The 26,651-nt window shown below is 51.8% G+C and overlaps 4 protein-coding genes across 8 annotated transcripts; 1 reads left to right on the forward strand and 3 right to left on the reverse strand.

Moving 5' to 3' along the window:
- On the reverse strand, positions 1 to 9,947 carry EIF3I (eukaryotic translation initiation factor 3 subunit I). Of its 2 annotated transcripts, XM_026457240.2 has the most exons (11): positions 9,813 to 9,945; positions 9,627 to 9,719; positions 7,826 to 7,913; positions 7,471 to 7,536; positions 5,213 to 5,362; positions 5,003 to 5,130; positions 2,940 to 3,050; positions 2,731 to 2,820; positions 2,339 to 2,412; positions 587 to 679; positions 1 to 491 (listed from the first exon to the last, which is right to left on the reverse strand). In XM_026457240.2, exons 1-11 carry the CDS (start codon positions 9,813 to 9,815, stop codon positions 410 to 412), a joined length of 978 nt encoding a protein of 325 aa, XP_026313025.1. In that variant the 5' UTR covers positions 9,816 to 9,945; the 3' UTR covers positions 1 to 409. The 2 variants fall into 2 exon arrangements, with proteins under 2 accessions (XP_026313025.1, XP_026313026.1); XM_026457241.2 differs by lacking the exon at positions 7,826 to 7,913 and having other exon boundaries at positions 7,471 to 7,544; positions 9,813 to 9,947.
- Positions 9,600 to 25,864, forward strand: TMEM234 (transmembrane protein 234). Of its 4 annotated transcripts, none has more exons than XM_026457242.2 (7): positions 9,600 to 9,950; positions 10,241 to 10,392; positions 11,063 to 11,129; positions 15,784 to 15,876; positions 16,182 to 16,240; positions 16,612 to 16,746; positions 16,849 to 16,937. In XM_026457242.2, the coding sequence occupies exons 1-6, from the start codon at positions 9,935 to 9,937 to the stop codon at positions 16,717 to 16,719; spliced, it is 495 nt and encodes a 164-aa protein (XP_026313027.1). In that variant the 5' UTR covers positions 9,600 to 9,934; the 3' UTR covers positions 16,720 to 16,746; positions 16,849 to 16,937. The 4 variants fall into 4 exon arrangements, 3 of the variants coding, with proteins under 3 accessions (XP_026313027.1, XP_023075124.1, XP_023075123.1); XR_002733163.2 differs by lacking the exon at positions 16,182 to 16,240 and adding an exon at positions 25,831 to 25,864 and having other exon boundaries at positions 9,604 to 9,950; positions 16,849 to 16,938; XM_023219356.2 differs by having other exon boundaries at positions 9,605 to 9,950; positions 16,612 to 16,937.
- Positions 17,072 to 22,933, reverse strand: DCDC2B (doublecortin domain containing 2B). The gene is given in 10 exon segments (XM_023219304.2): positions 17,072 to 17,347; positions 17,603 to 17,659; positions 17,662 to 17,708; positions 18,214 to 18,349; positions 19,192 to 19,231; positions 19,349 to 19,495; positions 19,790 to 19,921; positions 20,154 to 20,230; positions 20,665 to 20,716; positions 22,477 to 22,933. Coding segments are annotated over 10 exon segments (1,230 nt in total). The 5' UTR covers positions 22,743 to 22,933.
- IQCC (IQ motif containing C) lies at positions 23,469 to 26,584 on the reverse strand. Its single transcript, XM_023219350.2, has 5 exons — positions 26,417 to 26,584; positions 25,842 to 25,985; positions 25,383 to 25,635; positions 25,023 to 25,141; positions 23,469 to 24,903 (listed from the first exon to the last, which is right to left on the reverse strand). The coding sequence occupies exons 1-5, from the start codon at positions 26,501 to 26,503 to the stop codon at positions 24,073 to 24,075; spliced, it is 1,434 nt and encodes a 477-aa protein (XP_023075118.2). The 5' UTR covers positions 26,504 to 26,584; the 3' UTR covers positions 23,469 to 24,072.
- Between the last annotated feature and the right edge of the window lie 67 nt (positions 26,585 to 26,651).

A 26,651-nucleotide genomic window follows, 5' to 3' on the forward strand; every position in this document is an offset into this window, starting at 1 on the left:
TATCTGAACACAAGCCATTTATTACCAAACCAATTTATTTCTTAGAGTTCAAAACCTTCTGTGAGAATCTTCTCTGGCCTGGATGGAGATCCAACTTATTATTATTATTTTTGAGACGGAGTTTCGCTCTTGTTGCCCAGGCTAGAGTGCAATGACACAATCTCAGCTCACTGCAACCTCCGCCTCCTGGGTTCAAGTGATTCTCCTGCCTCAGCCTCCTGAGTAGCTGGGACTACAGGCGCATGCCACCACGCCTGGCTAATTTTTATATTTTTAGTAGAGATGGGGTTTCTCCATGTTGGTCAGGCTGGTCCCAAACTCCTGACCTCAGGTGATCCGTCCACCTTGACCTCCCAAAGTGGTGGGATTACAGGCATGAACCACTGCGCCTGGCCGGATATCCAGCTTCTCAAGCCTCAAACTCAAATTCAAAGTACTGTGGGTCGAAGTAATGGATACGGACGTAACCATCTTCACCACCGCTGCTGTAGCTGGAAAAAGATAGCCAGGCACCAGTCAGGTGCCTACTCTAGGAGAGGCAGAGACCCAACCCGGGCTTAGCTCAGCCGCTTCACTGGGACCCTACCTCTTGCCATCAGGATGGAAAGCAACACTGTTGATAGGTCCAAAGTGACCCTTGACTCTTCCAAACTCTTCTTCAAAGGCCAAATGGAAGAACCTGGAGGAAAAGGGATACAATTAATTCACTTTCCATCTCCTTCCAAAACACTTTGAAGGTGGCGCTCCCCAAATGCAAATTGTTATTTTTATTTATTTATTTATTTTGAGATGGAGTCTCGCTCTGTCGCCCAGGCTGGAGTGCAGTGGTGCGATCTCAGCTCACTGCAAGCTCCGCCTCCCAGGTTCACGCCATTCTGCTGCCTCAGCCTCTTGAGTAGCTGGGACTACAGGTGCCTGCCACCATGCCCGGCTAATTTTTTTGTATTTTTAGTAGAGATGGGGTTTCACTGTGTTAGCCAGGATGGTCTTGATCTCCTGTCCTCCTGATCTGCCCATCTCAGTCTCCCAAAGTGCTGGGATTACAGGCATGAGCCACCACGCCCGGCCCCATTTATTTATTTTGAGATGGAGTCTTACTCTGTCACCCAGGGTGGAGTACAGTGGCGCAATCTCGGTTCACTGGAACCTCCACCTCCTGGGTTCAAGCAATTCTCCTGCCTCAGCCTCCCGAGTGGCTAGGATTATAGATGTCTGGCTAATTTTTGTATTTTTAGTAGAGATGGGGTTTCACCATGTTGGCCAGGCTGGTCACGAACTCGGCTTCTGCTTTATTTTTTGTGATATAATTTGCATTTGAGGCCAGGCGTGGCGGCTCATGCGTGTAATCCCAGCATACTGGGAGGCCGAGGAAGGCAGATCGCTTGAGGCCAGGAGTTTGAGACCAGCCTTGCCAACATCTCTACTAAAAATACAAAAAACAGCCAGGCACGGTGGTGTGCACCTGTAATCCCAGCTACTCAGAGGCTTAGCAGGAGGATCGCTTGAGCCCAGGAGGTTGCAGTGAGCAGAAATGGTGCCACTGCACTCCAGCCTAGGCAACAGAGTGAGACCCTGTCTCAAAAAATAATAATAAAGCAGAAAAATTGAGATAATAAGAAGTAAATGTGAACAAAATAAGATGAAGTTGGGGGCTGTGGGCTGTGGTTCACACCTGTAATCCCAGTACTTTGGGAGGCTGAGGCTAGAGGATCACTTGAGCCCAGGAGTTCGAGGCCAGCCTGGGCAACATAGTGAGACCCTGTATCTTTATTTTTTAACTTTTTTATTATAAGGGGAAGACTGGACCCAGAAGTCTGCCTGAATTCATAGCTAATACTTATAGAGTGCCTACTACGTGCTGGGCAGTGCTTAAAGAGCTTAATAAATATTAAGTGAAAAATTTAATCTGCATAATTTTATGGTAAGTATATTGTCACTGTCTCATTATACAGTAGAGGAAATATGGGCATAGAGAAATATAATGAAGGCCGGGCACAGTGGCTCATGCCTGTAATCCCAACACTTTGGGAGGCCAAGGTGAGCAGATTACTTAAGGCCAGGAGTTCATTCAAGACCAGCCTGGCCAGCATGGTGAAACCCTGTCTCTACTAAAAATATAAAAATTAGCCAGGTGTGTTGGTGGGTGCCTGTAATCCCAGCTACCTGGGAGGCAGAGGCAGGAGAATCGCCTGAACCTGGGAGGTAGAGGTTACAGTGAGCAGAGATCACGCCATTGTACTCCAGTCTGGGTGACAGAGCAAGACTCCGTCTCGGGGGGGGGAAAAAAAAAGGTACACCCCATGAGATTTCAATTTGGAAGAGCTCTCTTCCTCTTTACCTGGCCTCAAACTTGCCAATCCTGGTGGAGGTTGTGGTTACATCCATGGCTTCCTGACCACCGCCCAGGACCACCTGAATGGAAGAAGAAACTCTAGATAGGCCTGATGGACACTAAGTCCATTTTCTGTTTTTCTCCTGCCATATACATTTTTCACATCTCACACAGCTCAATGGGAGGATACCAAAGGTAGGGGATGATCAGACACTTCTGCCACCTCCTGCCCACTTCCCTGGGGCTATTCGTCCTTCCAGCTTTGTTACTCCTCTGGGAATCTCCTCTCTGCCTGATATCATTTCCCCCACAATGTTGTAGCCCAACTTCTGGACAAGCATCTAGAACTTGGAAGCTTCCTGAGGCTTTAGCAGGAAGGCTGGATGGGGTTCTCTTACATGGTCATAGTTGGGGGAGAGGGCAGCTGAGTTGACAGGACGTTCTGTCCGGAAAGTCTTCTGATGTTCAAGAGTTGTGGAGTCAAAAAGCTGGAGAGAGAAGGCAAGGGGGATATATGTAGAAAGAGCTTTCCTGGGGGAAGTCGGGCAGGGTGAGCTGTGCAGCAGGAGGGAGGGAGCAGCCCTGCCAGACCCCTGCCCAGGCTCACCTTGGCTGTGTTGTCCTTGGATGCGGTCACAAACATGGTCATGTCCCTGGATAACTGGATGTCATTGATCTGCCGGGAGTGCTCCTTAACATTCACCAACACCTCTCCAGACTGGGGAAGGAGGAAGAGTGAGACTGACTGGGCCCAATCCCTACTAATCTCAGTTCCCCAAAAACCTAAGCAACCAAATGAGAAAGCTGAGACAGCATGGACTTTGTTTTCCTCACCCCCTCTATCTAATCAGTCACCCCTAAATATCCCTTGACTCTGTCCAGTAATGTACATCCTATGCCTGATGGCTAGTTCAGGTCCATTCTCCAAACATAACCTGCAAAAGCTGTTGGAAGGAAAATCTGGCCATCGATAACCCTTTAAAGATTCCCTAATGCCTGGAGGAAAATCAAAACTCTTTATCTCCTCACACTTAAGGACGTTTAAAATCTATTCCCTGTCCTCTGTCCCCAAGACCACATCCCAATGGTTCCTGAAGACTCCATACTTTCTTAACTCTGTGCCTTTGCTTTTGCTGTTCCTTTTGCCTGTGGGATGTTCTTTCCTTCCTGCTTGAAGCTCCATTTATTCTCCAGGGTTTAATGTACACACCACCTCCCTGGGACAGTGCACCTTCCACACCTGGTTGAGACTTCTATGGTGGCACAGTTCACAATCTGACTCAGGTGCTAGCTGTTTGCAAGTCCCTTCCAAGGGGGAAGGGACTGTGTCTGATTTACGTCTTTGTTCTAGGAGCTCAGCAAAGGGCATTATACTCTGGTGGCAGGGAACTGTTCATTTGTGATCCTTAATTTTTTTTTTTGTTGAGACAGGGTCTTGTTCTATCACCCAGGCTGGAGTACAGTGGCACAGTCATGGCTCACTGCAGCCTCAATCTCCCAGACTCAAGCAATCTTTCAGCCTCAACATCTTGAGTACCTGGGACCAGAGACACGCTCCACCACACCCAGCTAATTTTTAATTTTTTTTTTTTTAGAGACAGGGTTTTCCTATATTGCCCAAGCTGATCTCAATCTCTGGGGCACAGGCAATCCTCCTGCTCCAGTCTCCCAAAGTGTTGGGATTCCAGGTGTGAGTCACCGCACCCGGCCTGTGATCCTTATTAACATGTCCAAGTACTTTGTGACAAGTTTTTCAAACATGTGATATCATTTGATCCTTGAAACATTTTACAGATAAACAGGGTCAGAGAAGTTATGTAACTTGCCCAAGATCACACAGCTAGAAAGTAGTGAAATCTACATTTGAATCTCATCCCTGCTCTTTTTAAAATTTTTTTTTTTTTTTTTTTTTGAGACGGAGTCTCGCTCTGCCGCCCAGGCTGGAGTGCAGTGGCCGGATCTCAGCTCACTGCAAGCTCCGCCTCCTAGGTTTAGGCCATTCTCCTGCCTCAGCCTCCCGAGTAGCTGGGACTACAGGCGCCCGCCAAATCGTCCGGCTAGTTTTTTGTATTTTTTAGTAGAGACGGGGTTTCACCGTGTTAGCCAGGATGGTCTCGATCTCCTGACCTCGTGATCCGCCCGTCTCAGCCTCCCAAAGTGCTGGGATTACAGGCTTGAGCCTAAAAAAATTTTTTAATTTTTTTTTTTTTTTTTTTAGAAAATCGCAGCACTTTTTTTTTTTAGAAAATCCCAGACTCTCCCAAAGTGCTGGGTCTCACTGTCACCCAGGCTGGAGTATAGTGGTATGATCACAGCTCACTGTAGCCCCAACCCCTGGGCTCAAGAGATCCCCCTGTCTTGGCCCCCAAAGGCACTGGGATTACAGATGTGGCGCCATCTCGGCTCCCTGCAAGCTCCGCCTCCCAGGTTCCCGCCATTCTCCTGCCTCAGCCTCCCGAGTAGTTGGGACCACAGGCGCCGCCACCACGCCTGGCTAATTTTTTGTATTTTTTAGTAGAGACGGGGTTTCACCGTGTTAGCCAGGATGGTCTCGATCTCCTGACCTCGTGATCCGCCCATCTCGGTCTCCCAAAGACTCCATCTTTTCAACTAAAAATAAAAAAAAAAAAAAATCATTCTGGTAGGCTCAGGCCCCATGTGGCCTCTTACCTTGGCACTATACTGGTTGAGCTCTCCACTCTCATGGCCAGCGATGATGCACTCCCCCAGGGGTCCCCAAACGGCACTGGTGATTTTAGAGTCATTGCAAGGGATCTTCATGTAGGGCTCATTGTTGTCTGTGTGGAGCAGTAGACGTTAGGCCCTGGGCTCTAGAGCTGCAGCCTTTACCTCAACCCTAGCCCTAATCCCAGCCCTCACCAATCTGGCTTGGATCCCGCAGGTCAAAGAAGCTCACAAAGCACTGGTAACCCATCTGCTTGTCTGTGGAGAACATGATGATGTTGCCCCCAAAGTCAAAACCACAGGTCCGGACAGCCGAATTGGTCTTGAGAAGGGCCAGCTGCTTTCCTGGAAACAGGCAGAGTCTGGGCTACACCATCCGTTGCAATTGCAGGGAGGACATTCTAGAGAATGCTACCATCGCATCTCACTGTTTCTCTTGCTCCAGTGACCCAAACTTAAAAAGTATTTTTTCTTTTTTGAGACAGAGTCTCACTCTGTTGCCCAGGCTGGAGTGCAGTGGCACGATCTCGGCTCACTGCAAGCTCTGCCTCCTGGGTTCAAGCCATTCTCCTGCCTCAGCCTCCCAAGTAGCTGGGACTACAGGTGCCCGCCACCACGCCCCGCTCATTTTTTGTATTTTTAGTGGAGATGGGGTTTTACCATGTTAGCCAGGATAGTCTCGATCTCCTGACCTCATGATCCACCCACCTTGGCCTCCCAAAGTGCTGGAATTACAGGTGTGAGCCACTGCACCAGGCCCTTTTTTTTTTTTTTTTGAGATAGAGTTTCGCTCTTGTCCTATAGGCTAGAGTGCAATGGCGTGATCTTGGCTCACTGCAACCTTTCAAGCGATTCTCCTGCCTCAGCCTCCCAAGTAGTTGGGATTACAGGGACCCCCCACCATGCCTGGCTCATTTTTGTATTTTTAGTAGATGGGGTTTCGCCATGTTGGCCAGGCTGGTCTTGAACTCCTGACCTCAAGTGATCCACCCACCTCGACCTCCTAAAGTGCTGGGATTAACAGACGTGAGCCACCACACCTGGCCAAGTATTTTAACTTCTTATCCAGACTCTTTCCTCAGACATCCTGCTAATGTGGTACTGCTCATATGTAGACTGCAATATATCTGTCTCCCCCCTCAGACTGCACTCCTCCACAGCAAAGACCTGATCTGATTTCCCTGCATGTCCCCAGTGCCCAGCATAGACCTGGCACTAAACAGAACAGCTTAGGCTGGGCACAGTGGCTTATGCCTGTAATCCCAGCACTTTGGGAGGCTGAGGTGGATCACGTGATGTGAGGAGTTCGAGACCAGCCTGGTCAACATGGTGAAACACCATCTCTACTAAAAATACAAAAATTAGCCACCGGCCAGGCGCAGTGGCTCATGCCTGTAATCCCATCACTTTGGGAGGCTGAGGTAGGTGGATCACCTGAGGTCTGGAGTTTGAGACCAGCCTGGCCAACATGGTGAAACCCTGTCTGTACTAAAAATACAAAAATTAGTCAGGTGTGATGGCGCATGTCTATAATCCCAGCTATTCGGGAGGCTGAGACAGGAGAATCACTTGAACCCAGGTGGCAGAGATTACAGTGAGCCAAGATTGTGCTACTGCACTCCAGCCTGGGTGACAGAGCAAGAGAATCTGTCTCAAAAAAAAAAAATTAGCCAAGCATGGTGGTGTGCGCCTATAATCCCAGCTACTCAGGCTGGCTGAGACAGGAGAACCCCTTGAACCCAGGAGGTGGAGGTTGCAGTGAGCCAAGATCATGCCATTGCTCTCCAGCCTGGGTGACAGCGAGACTCTGTCTCAAAAACAAGAAAAAGAAAAAAAAAAAAAAAAAGAAAACTTAATAGGCTCCCCTGTCTTCAGTCTTAGCTCTTCCAGTGCCTCCCCCTGCTCCCTGACCTTGTTAAACTGAACAGACCCCCACTCTTGCCTGCTCAAGGACCTCCATAGCATCCCATATTCTATGGAACAAAGCCAAGCTCCTGAGTTTGGCATTCAAGACCTGTTCTGGCCTTAGCCTGAGTCTCCAGCTTCATCTTTTCCATGACTGTGTATTTCACCCCCCTACCCCCACCCCACCAAGAAGCAGGAATTGTAGCCAGATCAGATGACTTGGACACACAGTCTCCACACTTTCACTCCTGCATGCGCCAAAGTGATGACGTCTTTCCTCATCCTTTAAGCCCCAGCTCATATGACATTTACCTTGGGAAACCTTCCCAGGCTGCTCCCATCCCCACTCCAGGGAGCCAGTTGCCGGGCTCTGGCCTCCCATAGTAATCTACGCTTCCTCTACCATGGTGTATATCTTACTGTAAGACCTTCTTTTCTCATCTGTCTTTCTTATCTTGTCTCTTATTCCCTAGACTGGAAACTATCTATGGATTTCATCTCTATTTTCCTAGGACCTGTTGCTAAAAAAGTGAATGAACCTAGCTTACCTGTTTCACAGTCCCAGAGACGACAGCTGTTGTCAGCTGAGCCAGTGAGGACATGCTTGGTGTCCCCTGAAGAGCTGTTAAGAAACATGATGAAGTTCACCTGAGCCCTTGTCCTCTGGGGGAGGCCAAGTGAATCATCTCCCTGTTCAGCCCCAAAGAGCCTTTCTTCCCGTCTCACCTCCTTATCCAGAACTGGAACTTGTCCTGAATGTTTCCCCAGCCAGTGAAGAGACCAGAGAATAGGAGGTATTGTTCTCTAGGCCCTCAACAACACCCCCAACTCCCAACTTCCAACCTAGCCTCTCCATTGCTGACAGACCCTAGCAGCACGGACTCAGAGCCAAAACAAGGATACAGTCAGCGTCCACACACCACACAGCTCCGGTATGGCCCATGTAGGTGCCCAGCCTCTCACCATTCACAGAGTACCATACATTGACGATCTGGAAAAGTCAAACCACAGGATAGTACACATCCCAGTAAGAGCAATGCTTCCAACTTTACCCCAGGAACCCTCAGCAGCCTGTAGCCAGGCTGATTCTGCCCTCTTCTGTTCATTTCTTGGGAAACAGCAGGGAGCTGGTAAAAAGACCAACTCCTGGATTCTCCTCCCTTTCTGAAGGTAAGCAACAGAGGAGTCAGGTGGCTTGTAAAAGCATTCTCATTTGTTAGCTCCAGCTCTACTGGGACTCCCAGTGGCTCCAAAGAATAAAAGGCCAAGTTGAGCTCCAGTCCAGAAAAACAGTATCTCTGATGTCTTATCCAAGTGGGAGCAGTTCATAGTAGGGAAATCTGGGTTCCAGTGCCTGCTCTGCCACTGTCTCACTGTACAATCTCAAATACAGTGTTTCTCTCCTTTGAAGTTCAGTTTTCTCATCTTGAAAATGGCCAGGCTGGGTGTGGTAGCTCACGCCTGTAATCCTAGAACTTTGGGAGGCTGAGGCAGGTGGATCACCTGAGGTCAGGAGTTCAAGACCAGCCTGGCCAACATGGTGAAACCCCGTCTCTACTAAAAATACAAAAAGTTAGCTGGGCGTGGCGGCACGAGCCTGTAGTCCCAGCTACTCAGGAGGCTGAGGGAGGAGAATCACTTGAACCTGGGAGGTGGAGGCTGCAGTGAGCCGCGATTGCACCACTGCACTCCAGCCTGGGCAACAGAGCGAGACTCCGTACCCCCAAAAATAAAATAAAATTTAAAAAAGGCAGTATCATGAGGGACTGTTTTGCATTGAGTAGCAGAATGGGGTTGACTTAAAATGAGACTAGAGACAAGCTCATTAAGTCCCCTGTGTCTGAATAACACAGCCTGCACCTATCCTGGTAGAAAGATTAGATTATCCCTAAAGGCCGCATCCCATTCTCTGGGCAAGCTGACCCTCATCCTTATCCCCTTTCCACAGTGGTCTCTTGCTTTTCTTTCTTTCAGTTTCTTTCTGTTGCCCAGGCTGGAGTGCAGTGGCGCCATCTCAGCTCACTGCAGCCTCCGCCTCCCGGGTTCACGCCATTCTCCTGCCTCAGCCTCCCGCGTAGCTGGGACTACAGGCACCCGCCACCACGCCCGGCTAATTTTTTGTACTTTTAGCAGAGAGGGGTTTCACCGTGTTAGCCAGGATGGTCTCGATCTCCTGACTTCGTGATCCGCACGCCTCACCTTCCCAAAGTGCTGGGATTACAGGCTTGAGTCACCCCGCCTGGCAACTATCTCTTGCTTTTCTTGGAGTGCAGTGGCACGATCTCAGCTCAGCGATCTCAGCTCAGCGATCCTCTCGTTTAAGACTCCGAAGCAGCTGAGGCCACAGGCACGAGCCACCACGTCAGGCTAATTTTTTATGCGTAGAGATGGGTCTTACTATGTTGCTCAAGCTGGTCTCCAACTCCTGGGCTCATGCGATCCTCCCACCTCGGCCTCTCAAAGTGCTGGGATTACAGGCGTGAGACACCGCACTCGGCCAATCGAGTTCTTCCCCACCTTTCCCAGTAGAATACTTTCGCCAACCTACTCCCGGGATGGCCTCTCCCTACTTCTCAGAATGGGCTGTTCTTTGGTTCCCCGCTAACGGCAAAACTGGCGTGTCCACCCATCGTCCTGGCAGAAGGATCTCTCCCCTCCCGGACCCCCTCCGCATGGTCCCGCCCGCCCTCCAGCCGACGCTCACAGGGTCCTTGGCCACAGTAAAGAGGAGGTCTCCTTCGCGGTTATACTTAATCTGCGTAATGGACCGCTCATGGCCCTGCAGTAGGATCGGCTTCTGTGGGGACAAGATGGTAACGTCAGTGCTCGGAATTGGGCCCCGACCTCAGCCCAGGACCCCCACTGCAATACCCATAACTCTGAAACTCACCATCCCGGCGGTGACGCGAGGAAGGCCGCAACGTGAGTAGGACCGGAAAACGCTTTGGGCCCACTTCCGGATTATGGGTCTCCGCCCCCTCGTTCCCGGAAGTAGAAGACAGCGGCGTTGCCATGGCGGCGTCTCTGGGTAGGTAGCCGACCCCGCCCCTCCATGGATCTCCCGACCCTCGCCTCGAATTCATTTCCTGCTCCACCTGCACCCCCTAATCCCGACCCCTGCTACAACCCCAGAGGCCGGACTCCTGGATTCATCTCCCCAGCCTCCCTGGGCCTGCCTCAGCCGCCAGTCGCAGCCGAGGCGAAGACAGCGAAGGAGGGAAGTGGGGGGCGGCTAGCTGGGGCTAGGAGGCCAGGAGAGGGCGGGGTGGGCGGCCGTTTGGGGTGGGGGGTCAGGGTGACTCACTCGTCTGCATTCAGGGCAGGTGCTGGCTCTGGTGCTGGTGGCCGCCCTGTGGGGAAGCACGCAGCCACTGCTGAAGCGGGCCTCCGCCGGCCTGCAGCGGGTTCATGAGCCGACCTGGGCCCGGCAGTTGCTACAGGAGATGAAGACTCTGTTCTTGAATACTGAGGTGCGTTTGTGAAAGGCCCCTCTCTCGCGGGAGTTGCCACCAATAATTTGGTCTTTGGAGTCAAACAGGTCTGGGTCAGCCCCACCCCCACTCACCAGAAATTCTCCGAAGAGTCAGTTGTCCTTTTGAGCCTCAGTTTCATCATCTGTAAATGGCGATTTTATAATAACCATCTGATAGGGCAGTTGTGGGAATTAGGTGAGATAGGTAGAGCACTTAGCATTGGGCCTAGAACATAGTAAGTGCTCAATCTATGGCTGCCATTATTCACATTTGATTATTGTGATTCCTTCAGTTACATAAGGCAACATTTGTGAGCCTTTCCAGAGGGAGGACTTAGGGCTCAAATTGGCCCTGCAGGGGAGGAGTTCAGAGGAGGAAGGCTGGAGCTGGAGGACTTGGGGAAGGATTCCTGGAGGGGCTGACATTGGCATCAAGGCCTTGCAGGATGGGAATTAGCAGAGTTGAGGGAGAGGGTAGTTTGAGCAAAGGCACAGAGTTCAGTCTGTTTCCCTCTTTGCCCTGGAAGGGTTCTCCTTAGAGGGATTAGTGTTCTCTGGGTCTTTATAACCCTCCCTCCCTCCAAGGAAAGGCATTCGCTAAGAGCTCAAAGAAGGCAGTGCTGCTCAGTCAGGCCATCACACTGACTGCAGGTTTCTCCTCTTTCCAGTACCTGATGCCCTTTCTCCTCAACCAGTGTGGCTCCCTCCTCTATTACCTCACCTTGGCATCGACAGGTGGGTCCTGGCTTGGAACTGTTCTGCTTAGTGTTTGAGGCCACCTGGAAGAGTGATTTGAGGGGATGGAGCTTGAAACACCTCATTCCCATCAGTGAGAGAGGGCTGACTAGCTCTAGTTCCCTCTTAGTACCTTCTTCTCTGAACAAGAGGGATACAGTAGGCTGGTTATGAGTATGTTGCTAGGCACTGGCATTGGTTTGAAGCCTAGCAGTCTTGTGTGACCAGCGGAGGAAGAAGGAAGGTTCATTTTGCTGTGCCAAGTGCTGGTTTTCACATTCTTGCTTCCACTGTGTGCTACCTGCCTGACCATGAGCAAGTCCCTCATTTGAGCCTTGGTTTTATACAGTTGGCTTCATAGCATTGTGAGGATTAAATTTAATGAATGAGAAACATGTAGGAGAGTGCCTGGCACACAGTCAGAGCTCCATATACATAAATTTCCTTTCTCTTGACATTTGTTGACTGCCCTCTACTACGTGAGATACTGCACTAGTCTTACACATTATTTAATTCCTATCATGATTCTGTAAAGCAGACACGATTATCTTAGAAAATGAAGTTGCAAAACTTTGGGCAATTTCACCTCTCTTAAGTCCCACAGTATGTCAGTGCAGAAGGATTTGAAGCCATATATTAAAGTTTATGCTTGACTGGGCGTGGTGTCTCATGCCTGTAATCTCAGTCCTTTGGGAGGCCAAGGAGGGCAGATCACTTGAGGTCAGGAGTTTGAGACCAGCCTGGCCAACATGCTGAAACCCCATCTCTACTAAAAATAACAAAATTAGCCAGGTGTGGTGGTGCGTGCCTGTAGTCCCAGCTACTTGGGAGGCTGAGGCACAAGAATGACTTGAACCCAGGAGGCAGAGATTGCAGTAAGCGGAGATCACGCCACTGCACTCCAGTCTCTGGGCAACAGAGCGAGACTCTGTCTCAAAAAATAAAAGAAAGAAAGAAATAATATGCACTTATTTATGAGTTTGAAAGCCTCTGGCCTCGTGCATTCACTGCTGTGGAAGAATGCTGAACCCTTGACCAGCTGACTACAGCTAGCCATTCACCAAGTTTTAATCACAGTATTAGATTCTTTTTATCTCATTACCCTCTCTGCCTGTATCCTTTAATATCCATCCTTTCTAATAACCAGAACAGTAGTCACTATTTATGAAGCGTCCACTTCAGCCAGGGACGATCTATGCATTATCACAGCTCATCTTAACAACAGTCCAACAAAAGAAATGGTATACTGTGATCCCTGTTTTACATATGGGGAAACAGGTTGAGTGTTTGAATATCCTAACCAAGATTACAAGGGAAACTCAGATCTGCCTTACTCCAATGCCCTCACTTTCCCACTGCACCGTGCTACATCCTTCTCCCATCTACTGTTGCAAACCAGACCTCAGCAGCCATGACACTCCTTGTAAGGTATATAAACTTAAGAAGGCAGCTCTGGGCGGGGCACAGTGGCTCAGGCCTGTAATTCCAGCACTTTTGGAGGCTGAAGTGCGCAGATAACCTGAGCCTAGGAGACCAGCCTAGGAACAACAGCAACAAAAAAAGTACAAAAATTAGCTGGGCTTGGTGGTGCAAGCCTGTAGTCCTAGCTCCTCAGGAGACTGAGGTGGGAGGATCGCTTGAGCTTGGGAGGTTGAGGCTGCAGTGATCAGTGACCTCACCACTGCGCTCCAGCCTGAGCAACAGAGAGAGACCCTGTCTCAAAACAGCAACAAAAAGAAAAAACAACAAAGAAAGCGGCTCTTTGTAAGTGGGGTTGTTGTATCAATTTCTTAGATGGGTAATGCCTCCATGCTGGGGCCTCTCAGGGGATGAGGAGCAGGACAGCTTGCTCCTCTCCCTCACACAGGCGAGCCTGGGAGTGCTGGGAAAGAATGTGCTGAGGAGCCAGTGTGAGCATCTGGTCTGCAGTTGAGTCTTGTTACCATGGATAACTCAGCTGTTTTATCCATTGGTCTTTTTTTGTGTGGCTTTTTTTTTTTTTTTTTTTTTTTTGAGAGGGTATTTTGCTCTTGTTGCCCAAACTGGAGTGCAATGGTGCAGTCTCGGCTCACTGCAACCTCCGCCTCCCGGGTTCAAGTGATTCTCCTGCTTCAGCCTCCCCACCAGCTGAGATTACAGGCACGTGCTACCACGCCCGGCTAATTTTGTTTTTTTGTTTTTTTATTGTTTTCGAGATGGATCCTTGCTCTGTCACCTAGGCTGGAGTGCAGTGGTGCAATCTCTGGTCACTGCAACCTCCGCCTCTCAGGTTCAAGCAATTCTCCTGCCTCAGCCTCCCAAGTAGCTGGAACTACAGGCATGTGCCATCATGCCTGGCTAATTTTTGTTTTTTAGTAGGGATGGGGTTTCACCATGTTGGCCAGGCTACTCTTGAACTCCTGACCTCAAATGATTCATCCGCCTTGGCCTCCCAAAGTGCTGGGATTGCAGGTATGAGCCACCACACCCAGCCTAATTTTGTATTTTTAGTAGAGATGGGGTTTCTCCATGTTGGTCAGGCTGGTCTCTAACTCCCGACCTCAGGTGATCCGCCCACCTCGGCCTTCCAAAATGCTGGGATTACAGGTGTGAGCCACTGTGCCCGGCTGTGGCTCTCTCTTTTTCGTTTTTTGAGATGGATCTCACTCTGTCGCCCAGGCTGGAGTGCAGTGACCCGATCTCCGCTCACTGCAACTTCCACTTCCCGGATTCAAGCGATTCTCCTGCCTCAGCCTCCTGAGTAGCTGGGATTATGTGCCACCATGGCTGGCTAATTTTTGTATATTTAGTAGAGATGGCGTTTCACCATGTTGGCCAGGCTGGTCTAGAACTCCTGGACCTCAAGTGATCTACCCACTTCAGCCCCCCAAAGTGCCGGGATTACAGGCGTGAGCCACCACTCCCGGTCTGTGGCTCTCTTTTTAATGTGATAAGAACACTTAACAGGAGATCTACCCTCAACAATTTTTTTTTTTTTTTTTTAAGATGGAGTCTCGGCCGAGCAGGGTGGCTCAAGCCTGTAATCCCAGCACTTTGGGAGGCCGAGACGGGTGGATCATGAGTTCAGGAGATCCTGAACTAGCCGGGCGAGGTGGCGGGCGCCTGTAGTCCCAGCCACTCAGGAGACTGAAGCAGGAGAATGGCATAAACCGAGGAGGCGGAGCTTGCAGTGAGCTGAGATCCGGCCACTGCACTCCAGCCTGGGTGGCAGAGCGAGACTCTGTCTCAAAAAAAGAAAAAAAAAGATGGAGTCTCCTTCTTGTTGTCCAGACAGGAATGCAGCGGCGTGATCTCAGCTCACTACAACGTCCGTCTCCCGGGTTCAAGCAATTCTCGTTACTCAACCTCCCAAGTAGCTGGAATTACAGGTGCCTGCCACCACACCTGGCTGATAATTTGTATTTTTAGTAGAGACGGGGTTTCCCCAGGTTGGCCAGGCTGGTCTCAAACACCCTACCTCTGGTGATCCACCTGCCTCGGCCTCCCAGTGCTGGAAATACAGGCGTGAGCCACTGTGCCTGGCCAACAAATTTTAAGTTAACTCTGTTAGTCTTTTTCTTTTATTTTCTTTTTTGAGACGGAGTTTCACTCTTGTTCCACAGGCTGGAGTGCAGTGGCGTGATCTTGGCTCACTGCAACTTCCGCCTCCCGGGTGCAAGCACTTCTCCTGTCTCAGCCTCCTGAGTAGCTGGGATTACAGGTGCCTGCCACTACCCTGGCTAATTTTTGGTATTTTTAGTAGAGATGGGGTTCCACCATGTTGACCAGGCTGATCTCAAACTCCTGACCTCAGGTGATCCACCTGCCTCAGCCTCCCAAAGTGCTGGGATTACAGGCATGAGCCACCGTGCCCGGCCAACTCCATTACTCTTTTTCAAGTTTGCTTATTGGCAGTCAGTCCCTTGGAACTTCAAAATTAAGGAACAGATCTTGGGCTATGATGCCCTCTACCCACACCACAGGTCCAGCCCAATGTCCTGAACAGCTCCTGGCTTCTTCCTTCTGACACTTTTTAACTCCATAAGGCCTGAGCTTGGGCTGAAACAGAAACAAAATGTGCTTCACCTGATGTCCTGCTTTGTCTGTATCCACAGTTCAATAACAGCGCAGGCTTAGGAGTCAGGCAAGCCTTGGTTTAAATCCTCAACTTGCCTTAGTTTATGTGACTTCTTTGAGCCTTTGCTTCCTTTATGCAAAATGGTGATAATCCCCTTCTTGCAGTGTTGTGAAAATTGAGATATGTACACAAAGCACCTAGGCCATGGTATCACAATAGTGGCTGTGCTTGGTGTTACTTGACTCTCTACTGCATCCTTTGGGATTTGGGTGCCTGCCTGTCTGTGCAGATGTCCTTGAGATCTCACAAGTTCTCTCTGAGTGCAAAGACTTCATTCTCATTATGAAACCAGGCTGGTCCCAGACCTCAGAGTTCAGGTCTTCATGCTGGAATCCTGGGAAGCACAGGGAAGCACAGACTCTCCTGAACGTGGAGTCAGGAGATGTGGGTTTGAGTCCTGAGATTTGCTGTGACTTCAGCCGGAAGATGGGGTTATGATACCTTTTTTAAAGGTATGAAATGATGATAATGGAAGTGTTTTGTGCCTAGAAAGGCATTTGTTGCATCTCAGGCATTCTTTCCATTCTGACCACCCAGATCTGACCCTAGCTGTGCCCATCTGTAACTCTCTGGCCATCATCTTCACACTGATTGTTGGCAAGGCCCTTGGAGAAGATATTGGTGGAAAACGTAAGTCAGGCTACTGCGAGTGCAGGACTCAGCTCCTTGGACATCGACATACCTGTGTTAGTTCCTTCCCTGAACCCATCTCCCCAGAGTGGGTGAGGACACGGCCTTTTCCCATCCTGCCCTTTCCTCTGCAGCTGTTCTGCTTGTGGCCTTCAGAGTTCCCTTCCCCTGGACAGTCTGGGGACAGACAGAGGCTGGGGCGGGATTCAGGACCAGACCCCATCTGAGCCCTTCCTCCAGCCCTGTACCAGCTCCTACTGGCCTGGCTAAGCTCAGACCCCCTTGATTTCTGCCTATTATCCCAGGAGCAGTTGCTGGCATGGTGCTCACTGTGATAGGAATTTCACTCTGCATCACAAGCTCAGTGAGTAAGACCCAGGGGCAGCCGTCTACCCTTTGAGTGGGCTGAACCCACCTCCAGCTCTGTTGCCTCCAGGAAGCACCTGGGCCATGAAGTGCTGGCAGTGAGTGGATGGACCTAGCACTTCCCCTCTCTGGCTTCAGCTTCCTCCTCTCTTATGGGGATAACAGCTACCTCATGGATCACAATAAGAGAACAAGAGTGAAAGGGTTTTGTAACCTTCAAGTGCTGTTCAGCTGCTGGGATTTAGCACAGGAGACTCTGCGCTCGCCTTCAGCAACCTTTCTGCCCCAGCAGCTCTCTTCCTGCTCACATCTCAGGCCCCCAACCCAGCCACCATTACTGTGGCCTGATCTGGACTATCATGGTGGCAGGTTCCATGGACTGCAGAACCCCAGCTGCATGGAAAGGGCCAGCTGCAGACTTTGAGCCAGAAATGCAAACGGGAGGCCTCCAGGGCTCAGTCAGAGCGCCTTGGCTGAATGAGGAGTGGAACCGAGGGGAAGAAGGTACATCGGAGTGGCAGATGCAGGAGATGAGCTGTCTATTAGCCTTGCCTGCCTCACCCATGAGGTGGGCAGAAATCCTCACTGCCAGCCCCTCTTAAACAGGTAGACAGCTGTGAGCCCCAGCCCCACCTGACTCCAGCACCCAGCACACCTGGCGAGTAGTAGCTGTCAATAAATCTGTGGTAAACAGAGGTTAGTAAGTATTCTTTTATTGTGACAAACCCGCTCCCCCGTTTGTAGCCTGTCTCCCAGGCTCAGTCAGCTACTCCTTTCTGTGGCCACAGAATCCCATAAGGAAACAGCCCCCAAGCCAGGGCTGCTCTGCTCAGAGGAAGGGAAGGCTGGGCTGTGGGTTTAGAAGCAGGAGAATGGGGAGGGCTGAGGAGGCCACAGTGTACCCTGTGAGCCCAGGGGAGGTGCTGGCTCCTGAGGAACAAGCTGCTGGAGGCCAAGGACAAAAGGTGGCCAGAGTGGTGGTCCCCAGTTCCCCTCTGGGGCTGCTGGCTCTCAAGATGGCAGAGCTGGCGCTGAGGTTGAGAGCAGCCACAGCCCCAGGCTGGTTTTCCAGGGACAGGGCCTCTTCCTCTATCTGTGCTGCCCTCTGGAGGAGGTGGAAGGCTACACAGAATGGAGCCGTGAGTATGGCCAGCCTCTAGCTCTCAGCCATGAGGTCCCCGACCCCAAAGAAGGAAGAAACTGGAAATTAGGAACTGCTTCCTCATGTAACAAGGTAGGAAGTTAGGAGATCATTTACCTTCAGTCACAAGGGAGAACTGTTCCTGGGGCCCAGGGCTGCCAGTTTCCAGCTCAGAGCTCCTCCCATCCCAACATACTGGTCCCTGATCCAACAGCTTACCTGATCCAAGGGCTCCTCTGTCTGGGTGTCTTCATCATCTGCTACTTCCTGGGCGCCCCCGCTGTCTCCTTCCTTGGGTGGGGAGCTCCATATACTCCCGTAACTCCTAAAGAGGGAGGCAGCACTGGGTGATGCCCAGGCTGAAGAGCCCTCAGTATTCCTGCCCTGGACCTTCGTGCCAGCCCCTTTCCCTCCCCTGAACCTGGTTCTGCATTCCCCACCACCTCCCAGGATGGCAGGGAAGTGAGAGGTGGGCCTTTGGTCCCACCCCCATCCCCTCTAGATCCCACCCCTGAAGTCTCATCGCTTTAAGCACTGTCCTTTCCAGGCGCTTCTTTTCGTGTGATGAGGCCCTGTGAAGAAGGAATAGGATATACAGACGGGGGGAGCTGGAGACAGTTATGAGGAGGTTAGGACCAGCCTTTTTTTTTTTTTTAACAGGCAGTCTCCTGAGCCAGAGTAGGCTCAGGCTCCTTTATCTTTTTTTTTTTTCAGTGCCGGCTTTGTGTCTGGGCATTCTCTCCCATGGACATCCCCAACAACAGCAGGGACTAATCCATGTCACTGTCAAAAGGCAGCTAAGAAGGGCGTGAGCCCCAGGGACCCCTCACCTGATGGGAATGAGAGTGTGGGCAGCTTGCTTCTTGGCTGAATGGTCTGCTGGGGTCTGGCATAGAAAGTGGATGGCTTAATTCCGTCTGGTTCCTTTGGAGAGGGCTGCGTTACCTGGGCCCTGTGGCCTTGGGCCTAGAGAAGGGACAATGGGCTTGGACCCTGGTTGCCGGCCATTCTTACCTTTCCTACTCCCCAGCCTGACCAACATGGGGAAACCCTGCCTCTACTAAAAATTAAAAAAATTAGCTGGGTGTGTCTGGACACGGTGGCTCATGCCTCTCATCCCAGAACTTTGAGAGGCTGAGGCAGGTGGATCACGAAGTCAGGAGATCTAGACCATCCTGACTAACACGGTGAAACCCTGTCTCTACTAAAAATATTTTTAAAACTAGCTGGGCATGGTGGTGGGTACCTGTAGTTCCAGCTACTCGGGAGGCTGAGGCAGGAGAGCGGTGTGAACCTGGGAGGCAGAGCTGGCAGTGAGCCGAGATTGCACGCCACTGCACGCCAACCTGGGCAACAAAGCGAGACTCCGTCTCAAAAAAGAAAAAAAAAAAAGATTAGCCGGGTGTGGTGGCGCATGCCTGTAATCCCAGCTACTTGGGAGGCTGAAGCAGGAGAACAGCTTGAACCCGGGAGGTGGAGGTTGCAGTGAGCCGAGATAGTGCTATTGCACTCCAGCCTGAGCAACAAGAGCGAAACTCTGTCTCAAAAAAAAAAAAAAGATTGTTAAGAGGATGCAGGCCAGGCACAGTATAATCTCAGCACTTTGGGAGGCCAAGGTGGGAGGATTGCTTCAGCCCAGGAGTTCAAAACCAGCCTGTGCAATACTGTGAGACTCATCTCTATATTTAAAGTAAAAGAAAAAAAGAAACAGAGGATGCAGTGAAATAAGGTCAGAGCCTGTGCCAGAAGAGTTGTCAGCCAGTCACTCCCCTTCCTTCCCACCCCTCATTGTCCCCTGCGTCACCTACCCCCTGCATGTGGGGCCTAGACTTCGAGCCTGGAGGATGCCTACAATGACAAAAGGAAAGGCTTGTAGTGGGTAGAGGGCATAGAGTCAGAGCACACAGACCCAGAGGGTGGCTTCCTCTGCCTGGCCTGTTACCCCTCCACCTCCCACATACATACCAGCAGCCCCTGGGCAGGGAGGGGCAGGGCACCAGCAGCTCCAGATAGGGAAGGTCCTTGAACTCATCCTCTCCGACAGCCACATAGTAATGGCCAGTTACCAACTCCTCCCCTGCTGACAGTGGGAGCCCCTCCAGGGTGTAGAGTCTGGGAGAGAGAGGTAAGCAGGATAAGGGCTGGTAGACTCAATGCTTCTTCACATTCAGCAGACTGAAGGGTGGGTGCAGCTATTCCAAGGTGCTCTCTGGCCTCTGGGCACCAGTCACCCAAGCTCTACCCTGCCTCTGAGGGCTGGGCAGAGGGCCCTCTCCCAGTGGCATAGGGGGAAGTCCCATGTTGGGGAATGTGCTTTCCTTTTGCCTCTTCATCCTCAGCCACAGCTGAAGCCAGTGGGGAGGCTCTCTTTGGGGACTTTTGGGCCCTCCCAGTCCCCATACTCACTTGCACACAGCCCCACTCTGCAACTTGACCTTCTCAGTCAGGAGCTTCAACACAGTTTCCCAGTCCTGGCTGGCAGCCTGGGACAGCTTCAGACTAAATGGGGGACTTACCAGGTCCCCATTCCTGAACACACTGAGACAAAAAGCCTGGTAAAGGGGAGTGTCCCCAGGAGTCCCTACATGTGAGGCGAAGGGTGGCACAGGGCCAGCAATAACCATAACACTGGTCTCTTTTCACCCATCAAGCATGCTGGACTCCTATATTACCAACAGTAGCCAGAGGCTCCTGGAACAAACTCAACACCATTTTCTTGGTCTCACAAAAACAAAAATTGACGCCCTTGCTCCCCAACACTGGCACTCACTGAATGTAGCAGGGAGCACCTGCAGGCCGCCACCGTCCAACGGCCCCATCACACAAGTGGCGAGTCACGGGAGGACCCTGAAACCCAAATCAGGCCTCCAAATTAGGAGAGTCGGGGCCTTTGGTTTGGGGTGGGTCCGTCCAAGGTGTGGAGTGAGGGGGTCGGAACCAGACTGGGGCAGGAAGGGGGCCAGGAGGAATAAGACAGGTCACACCTTTCACCACAAGGTGCTTCAATGTTCCCTAAGTCACACTCTAACCACCCCCTCCCCCAATCTGTGTTTCACAGCTTCCTCTTTCCTTTGGGGACCCCAGTGTGGAGATAAAGGCTGGGACAGAAGCAAGAAATAGTGTCTTGAAGTTCCACACCCCAGGAAGGATAGAAGCTGGCTCCAAAGTACCCCCCATGGAACTGGCAGATCCTGCTGCTTCCCTGGCTTCCCAGACCAAATTGGGGGCAGTTCTAGGAGTGGGAAGATAGAGGGGCTGGGCACAGCTTCCCCCAGACTCACTTGTAGTCTGCAGCTCTTCCCACCTGGATCTTTCCCTCCATGAGGCAAATAGCTGAAAGGACAGATAGGTCACAGGTCATCTTGTGGAGCCTGAGGCCTCAATAGCCTGGCAGATGTCAGTATTGGGTTGGGGCACAGCTCACCAGATACCCCTCCCCATGGAATAGTGGCAGTCATCTCCGTCCAGAAACAGATATTGGCACTTGAACCTGCCCTAGGACTCCTTGAGTGCTCAAGTGTTGGCTGGGTAAGTGCTGGGTAAGTCTGGAAATCCAGACTGGGGTCTCAATGCTAACCGTGAGATTAAAGGTCAAGAGGGCTGGGCATAGTGGCTCACACCTGTAATCCCAGCTTTTTGGAAGGCTGAAACAGGAGGATCACTTGAGCCCAGGAGTTTGAGACCAGCCTGGACAACCTCATTGCTAACAAAAACAAAACCAAAATTAGCCAGGCATGGTGGCATGCACGTGTGGCCCCAGCTACTTGGGAGGCTGAGGCAGGAGGATTGGAGTTCGAGGCTGCAGTGAGCCATGATCACGCCACTGCACTGCACTCCAGCCTGGGTGACAGAGCAAGACCGTATCTCAAAAAAAAAAAAAAAAAAAAAAAAAATGTCAAGAGAAACATTATGAAACTAGTGCATTATGCATCTTGCTATATCCTAAGAATGTTCTCATTCATGAGATAGGTTGTTTTATCTCCCTTTTGTATGAGACTTCAAATTAAGTGACTTGCCTAAAGTCACACAAGGAATGAAGCCTAGATTCTAAGTCTACCTAGCTTCCCTCCTCCGGCTTTTTATTTTTTCTTTTGACACAGTCTTACTCTGTCCCCCAGGCTGGAGTGCAGTGGTGCAATCTCAGCTCACTGCAACCTCTGCCTCCTGGGTTCAAGCGATTCTCCTGCCTCAGCCTCCTGGGTAGCTGCGATTACAGGTTTGTGCCCCCAGGCCCGGCTAATTTTTTTTTTTTTTTGAAATGGAGTTTCACTCTTGTTGCCCAGGCTGGAGTGCAGTGGCACAATCTTGGCTCTGCAACCTCTGCCTCCCGGGTTCAAGCGATTCTCCTGCCTCAGCCTCCCGAGCAGCTGGGATTACAGGCATGCACCACCACGCCCAGCTAATTTTGTATTTTTAGTAGAGATGGGGTTTCTCCACGTTGGTCAGGCTGGTCTCGAGCTCCTGACCTCAGGTGATCCACCCACCTCGGCCTCCCAAAGCGTTAGGATTACAGGCGTGAGCCACCACGCCCAGCCGCTTCCCCCCTCTTGATCCTTACACTATAGTAAGCAAACTTAGCTGAGAGCTAAGCGTAGGACCTGGAAGCCAGACATGAGTCAGAGACTCAGGTACTCAAATTCTTCTCCCACCCTGGAAGACAGTGCTCTCCTGCAATGGGGGATGACCCTAGCCTAACAGGAGAGTCTGGGATGCCTAAGCACAGTGGGGAGGAATGGATGGGCGGATTTAGAGTGTTCAGTGATAGGGAGTCCAAGCAAGAAGAGCTTTTGGAAAAAGGGGCTCACCCTGTGGGGCAGTGGTCTTCCCACAGGCTGATCTTGGCTGTGATGGGCATAAACATTAGTAACACACAGAATTCTATTTGAATTTCAGTTCAGCTATTTGTTGTGTACGCTTAGGCAGGTTTTCTGTGTGTTTTCCCTTTCTAATGGAGGCAAAACCACCCCCCACCGCCCGACATAAGAATTCAGTAAGTACCAGTAACGTGCTGGTACATACATGGTAGGTACTGAATACACACTCTTGCCATTACCTCCCTTGCTAGGCTCTTTGAACAACCCCAGCCCACTCACTGGAGCTTGTAGAATCGTTCAAATCCAGCGGCCACATACTGCCCTCTGTTCTTCAAGTCTGCCAGGTTGGTGACAGGGTGGCCATGACAAGGTGTGTAGAGGGCACGCACAGCCAGTGGGGCCTGCACAGCTGATGTCACCTCGCGGAGGAAAGCCTCCATGGTGGGGAAGCGGCGTTGACTCACCACCAGCTGGGAGCCTGGGAAGAAGGGGTCTCCATTCCGGTACACCACTACCCTCTTGGCTGCTGGACTGCCACCTGCCATAGTGTATCCTCAGTCAGAGACACAGAGCTGTTGCCAGGCAACCAAGGAAGGGCTGGGAACACTGCCAATCAGAGGTGGAGTCCTGCCCTCTCACCCACGAAGGCAGAGGGAGACTGTGGCAGGAGCATTTATCTGCATTCAGGGTTTGATCCAATCTGCCCTGGGGAGACCATACTTTTTTTTTTTTTTTTTTTTTTGAGACGGAGTCTCACTCTGCGGCCCAGGCTGGAGTGCAGTGGCCAGATCTCAGCTCACTGCAAGCTCTGCCTCCCGGGTTTACGCCATTCTCCTGCCTCAGCCTCCCGAGTAGCTGGGACTACAGGCGCCTGCCACCTCGCCTGGCTAGTTTTTTGTATTTTTTAGTAGAGACGGGGTTTCACCATATTAGCCAGGACGGTCTCGATCTCCTGACCTCGGGTAATCCGCCTGCCTCGGCCTCCCAAAGTGCTGGGATTACAGGCTTGAGCCACCGTGCCCGGCCTTGGGAGATCATACTTAAACATAGGTGTTACCTTACTCTCCAGAGCCTCCTTGCCACTCTAAAGCACAAGGCTGAGCTCAATAGGGGATCAGCTTTGGGAGCTGTTCCCTAAGGAGGATGGCTAGATCTGTTCCTGGGCCATGGCTCCCACCTGGCTCCAGGGTCAATGCCCCATGCCAGTAGGAAGTGAACAGCAGGACCCAGAGTCTGTCCTGGCCAGAAGATGAAAGCAGCCAGGCTCAGAATCTAAGAAAAAGCTTTATTCCCAACAGGTCTCCCATTCCACTTCCCCTAGGTAACTCCTTAGCCACAAATTTGTTTTGTTTTTTTGAGACCATGTCTCGCTCCGTAGCCCAGGCTGGAGTGCAGTGGCATCATCTTGGCTCACTGCAACCTCTGCCTTCTGGGTTCAAGCGATTCTCCTGCCTCAGCCTCCCGAGTAGCTGGGACTACAGGCATGCACCACCACGCTTGGCTAATTTTTATATTTTTAGTTGAGATGGGGTTTCATTTCACCATGTTGGTCAGGCTGGTCTCAAACTCCTGACCTCAGGTGATCCACTCGCCTTGGCCTCCCAAAGTGCTGGGATTACAGGCATGAGTCACTGCACCCAGCCCCTTATCAACAAATTTGGATTCAGTCACAGGCAGAGGATTGAAAACGTGTCCTTCCTGCTTCCCTATACTCATGCCAGCTCTCTACTCCAGCTTCTCTTGGCCCCACTAGCCACCAATGGCCAGGGGCAGGAGCAGAAGGCAGAGCTGGTCAGGGATGTAGGATGAGGTCTTGTCTCACTGCCCTTTCATAGCATTCCCCTTTGGAACTTGATCCTCTCCTGGCTTCAGGGTCTAGCCAGGTGGTCCTGTTTTCCATGGCCTGCCCCTCCACTGTTCCTCTCCTGTACAGCCTGCCTGTGTAGAAGGCAGGATCTCAGGTGACTTTGATCTCCATGGTATAGTCCTCTGGTTTTTCTGTCCTTCATGACTAGGCTCATAGGAGGTTCCATCTCTGGAGCTTCTATCAGTGGGGATCTGGCCTTTGGGTGGTTTAGTCCTCCAAAGATCGAGGACACTATGCTCTGGTCCTGCCAAGGTCCCATCCCAGATGATGTGGTCCTCTGAGAGGCCCAACTCTTGTGTCCTGGCTGTTCGGCAGTCAGGCTCTTTTTGATCTAGTTTTCTGGGAGACGTCTCCTTAATATTTGGGTCCTCATAGAGTGCAGACAGCTGTGTCCTGGACTTCCTGGGACAATGGTCCCTAGGTTTTAAGCCTCTGGGAAGCTGGTCCTCCAGGATTTTCATCTGTAGCAGGCAAGTCCCTCCAAAGGTCTGTCTTCCATCATCTGGCCCTTTGGTGAGCCTGTCCCCCAAGGCCTGGCTGTTTGATGGGGGTCCAGACCGGCTGTAGCATGGTTCTCTGCACTTAGCCCCAGCAATGTTTTTTTGTGTAGTGGCCAAACATCCTGGGGATCTGTGGGGTGATTTGACCCTCTGACAGGAGTCATTCTCCTGTTCTAGCTCTCCAGCAGTCCTGTGTCTGTAGGACTGGTCCTCCAGTGGTGCGCTCGGTTGTGACTGGTCCCTCTTACAGGTCTGTTCCCCATGTTCTGGGCACATGCCTCGCTCCTCTCTGATCGGGCCTGCCTCTGGGAATCCCAGTGTTTGTTTGAGAATTAGGTACTGTTGGGGGAGAGAACATACATTGTACCAAGTAGGCCTGCTTGGGCATGGCAGGAGGTCTCTCCCGAACCCCCACCCTTGACCCTAAATGTTCTGAAAGAATTCCAGGTTAGTGTTACCTCCTTACGGCTATTGATGGCCTGTTGCAGCCACAGCAATTCCATGGCCAAGTGGCTGCAGTGGTACTGAAGTTCTTGAAGCTGAGGTTGGCTGTGGGGCAGTCTTGGATCTGTGGCTTCTGTGAAGGAGGGAAGAAAGGAAGGAGAAAACCTTGAGGGAGCAGACCTTGGGAAATGGCCTAGCCTTAGACTTTGGAAACTCCCTTCCCACCACTGCCCAACCATGTGATGGCCCTATTCCGGCAGAGGGAAGACGGGAAAGGGATGCAGCGTATCTAGCGCGAGCCTTTCACTCTTCAGATGGGGAGGCTGAGGCACAGTGAAGGTCAGGGGCTTGCCCTGATCTTGGCAGAGAGGTACCTGGATTCTCCATCCTTATCATGTCTCTGGTCTCCTCTTGGCTGGGTTTCCTGTTCTGCTCCATCTGAAGCCAGGAGCTGTGATCTCTGCAGACGCTTCCTTGATTTGCTGAGCTCTCTCCTGACTTCTTCAGCACCATCTCCTCCCAGGTGGCCTCTCCCTCTGAATCTTTACATGGGAAGTGGTTCCACAGCCCCTGCTCTGGATTTGCTACCCTGTTTCCTGCTTTCCAGGTCTGATGGGATTTCGCCTTCTGAGAAACAAGAGAGATGTGAGAGCCCTAGGGTTAAACCCTTCCAAGTATCTGGGCACCACGATCTAGCGATAAGTTGCTGAGGGTTAAGGAGTGGGGTGTGAGGAGGTGAGTCTACTGCCTCTTCCAGTGAGAAAAGCTTGTCACCGGGACAAAGTGGGTTCCACCCTGCCCAAGTCCCTCCTTCTCTCCTAGGTGTGTTCTACCTCTGGGAGGAATCGCGGCCTGGGAATGCGGCCCTCGGTCCACTGAAGCGTGCCCAGGTCGCCCTCGACCTCCCGTACAATCGCCTCATACTCAGCTCGCAGGCTCTGGAACTGGCGTCGGACCAAGAAGCCCCGGACGCAGGCCTGGTATGGAGAATGAGAGGAAAGAAGTCTCTTATCACGGTAAGAGAGGGGGCATCTCGGAGGACTGTCCTGGAGAGGTCGTCCCGGCGAATGCAGGAGGGGACCCGATGGCGGGGAAAGGATAGGTGGGCTGTGCGCTGGGACTCCGGGGGGCTCAAGGGAGAATGCCGGACTGGATGCCCCTCCTCGCCTTAAGGCTCTGTCCCGTTTCCCTGATCCCGCGCGAGCGTGTGGTGGGAGTGGGGGCGCGCAGGGCAGGGAGTCTGTGGGTCCCAGCTTTCCTCAGCGCGGTTGGGGACAGCCGGTATCTCCAGAGGTTGGCGCGCGGTTAGGGGACTGAACGTGGTAGCATCTCGCTGGGAGGTCCAGGTACGAGACCCCATGATTTCCCCAAGGGAAAAATCCTGTGCACCCCTCGCCCGCCCTCGCACCTGCAATGCCGACACCTTCCGAACCAGCAGCTTTTCCTCCATGGGACCCAACGGCCCTGCGGCCTGCGCGCCTGCGAAGTGCGTCATTAGTCGGCCTCGTTCCTGAGCATGCGCGGGCGTGGGCCCCGCCCCCGCCGTCCCCACGGCAACCTCTTCCAGTCCAGGTTAGAGGCGTCCTCGCGACAGGCGCACCTGCGTCGCCGCAGCCCTCGACTCCCCCTCCCACAGCCGCAAT

Source organism: Piliocolobus tephrosceles, chromosome 1 (genome assembly GCF_002776525.5).
Source record: "Piliocolobus tephrosceles isolate RC106 chromosome 1, ASM277652v3, whole genome shotgun sequence".
Classification (NCBI taxonomy): domain Eukaryota; kingdom Metazoa; phylum Chordata; class Mammalia; order Primates; family Cercopithecidae; genus Piliocolobus; species Piliocolobus tephrosceles.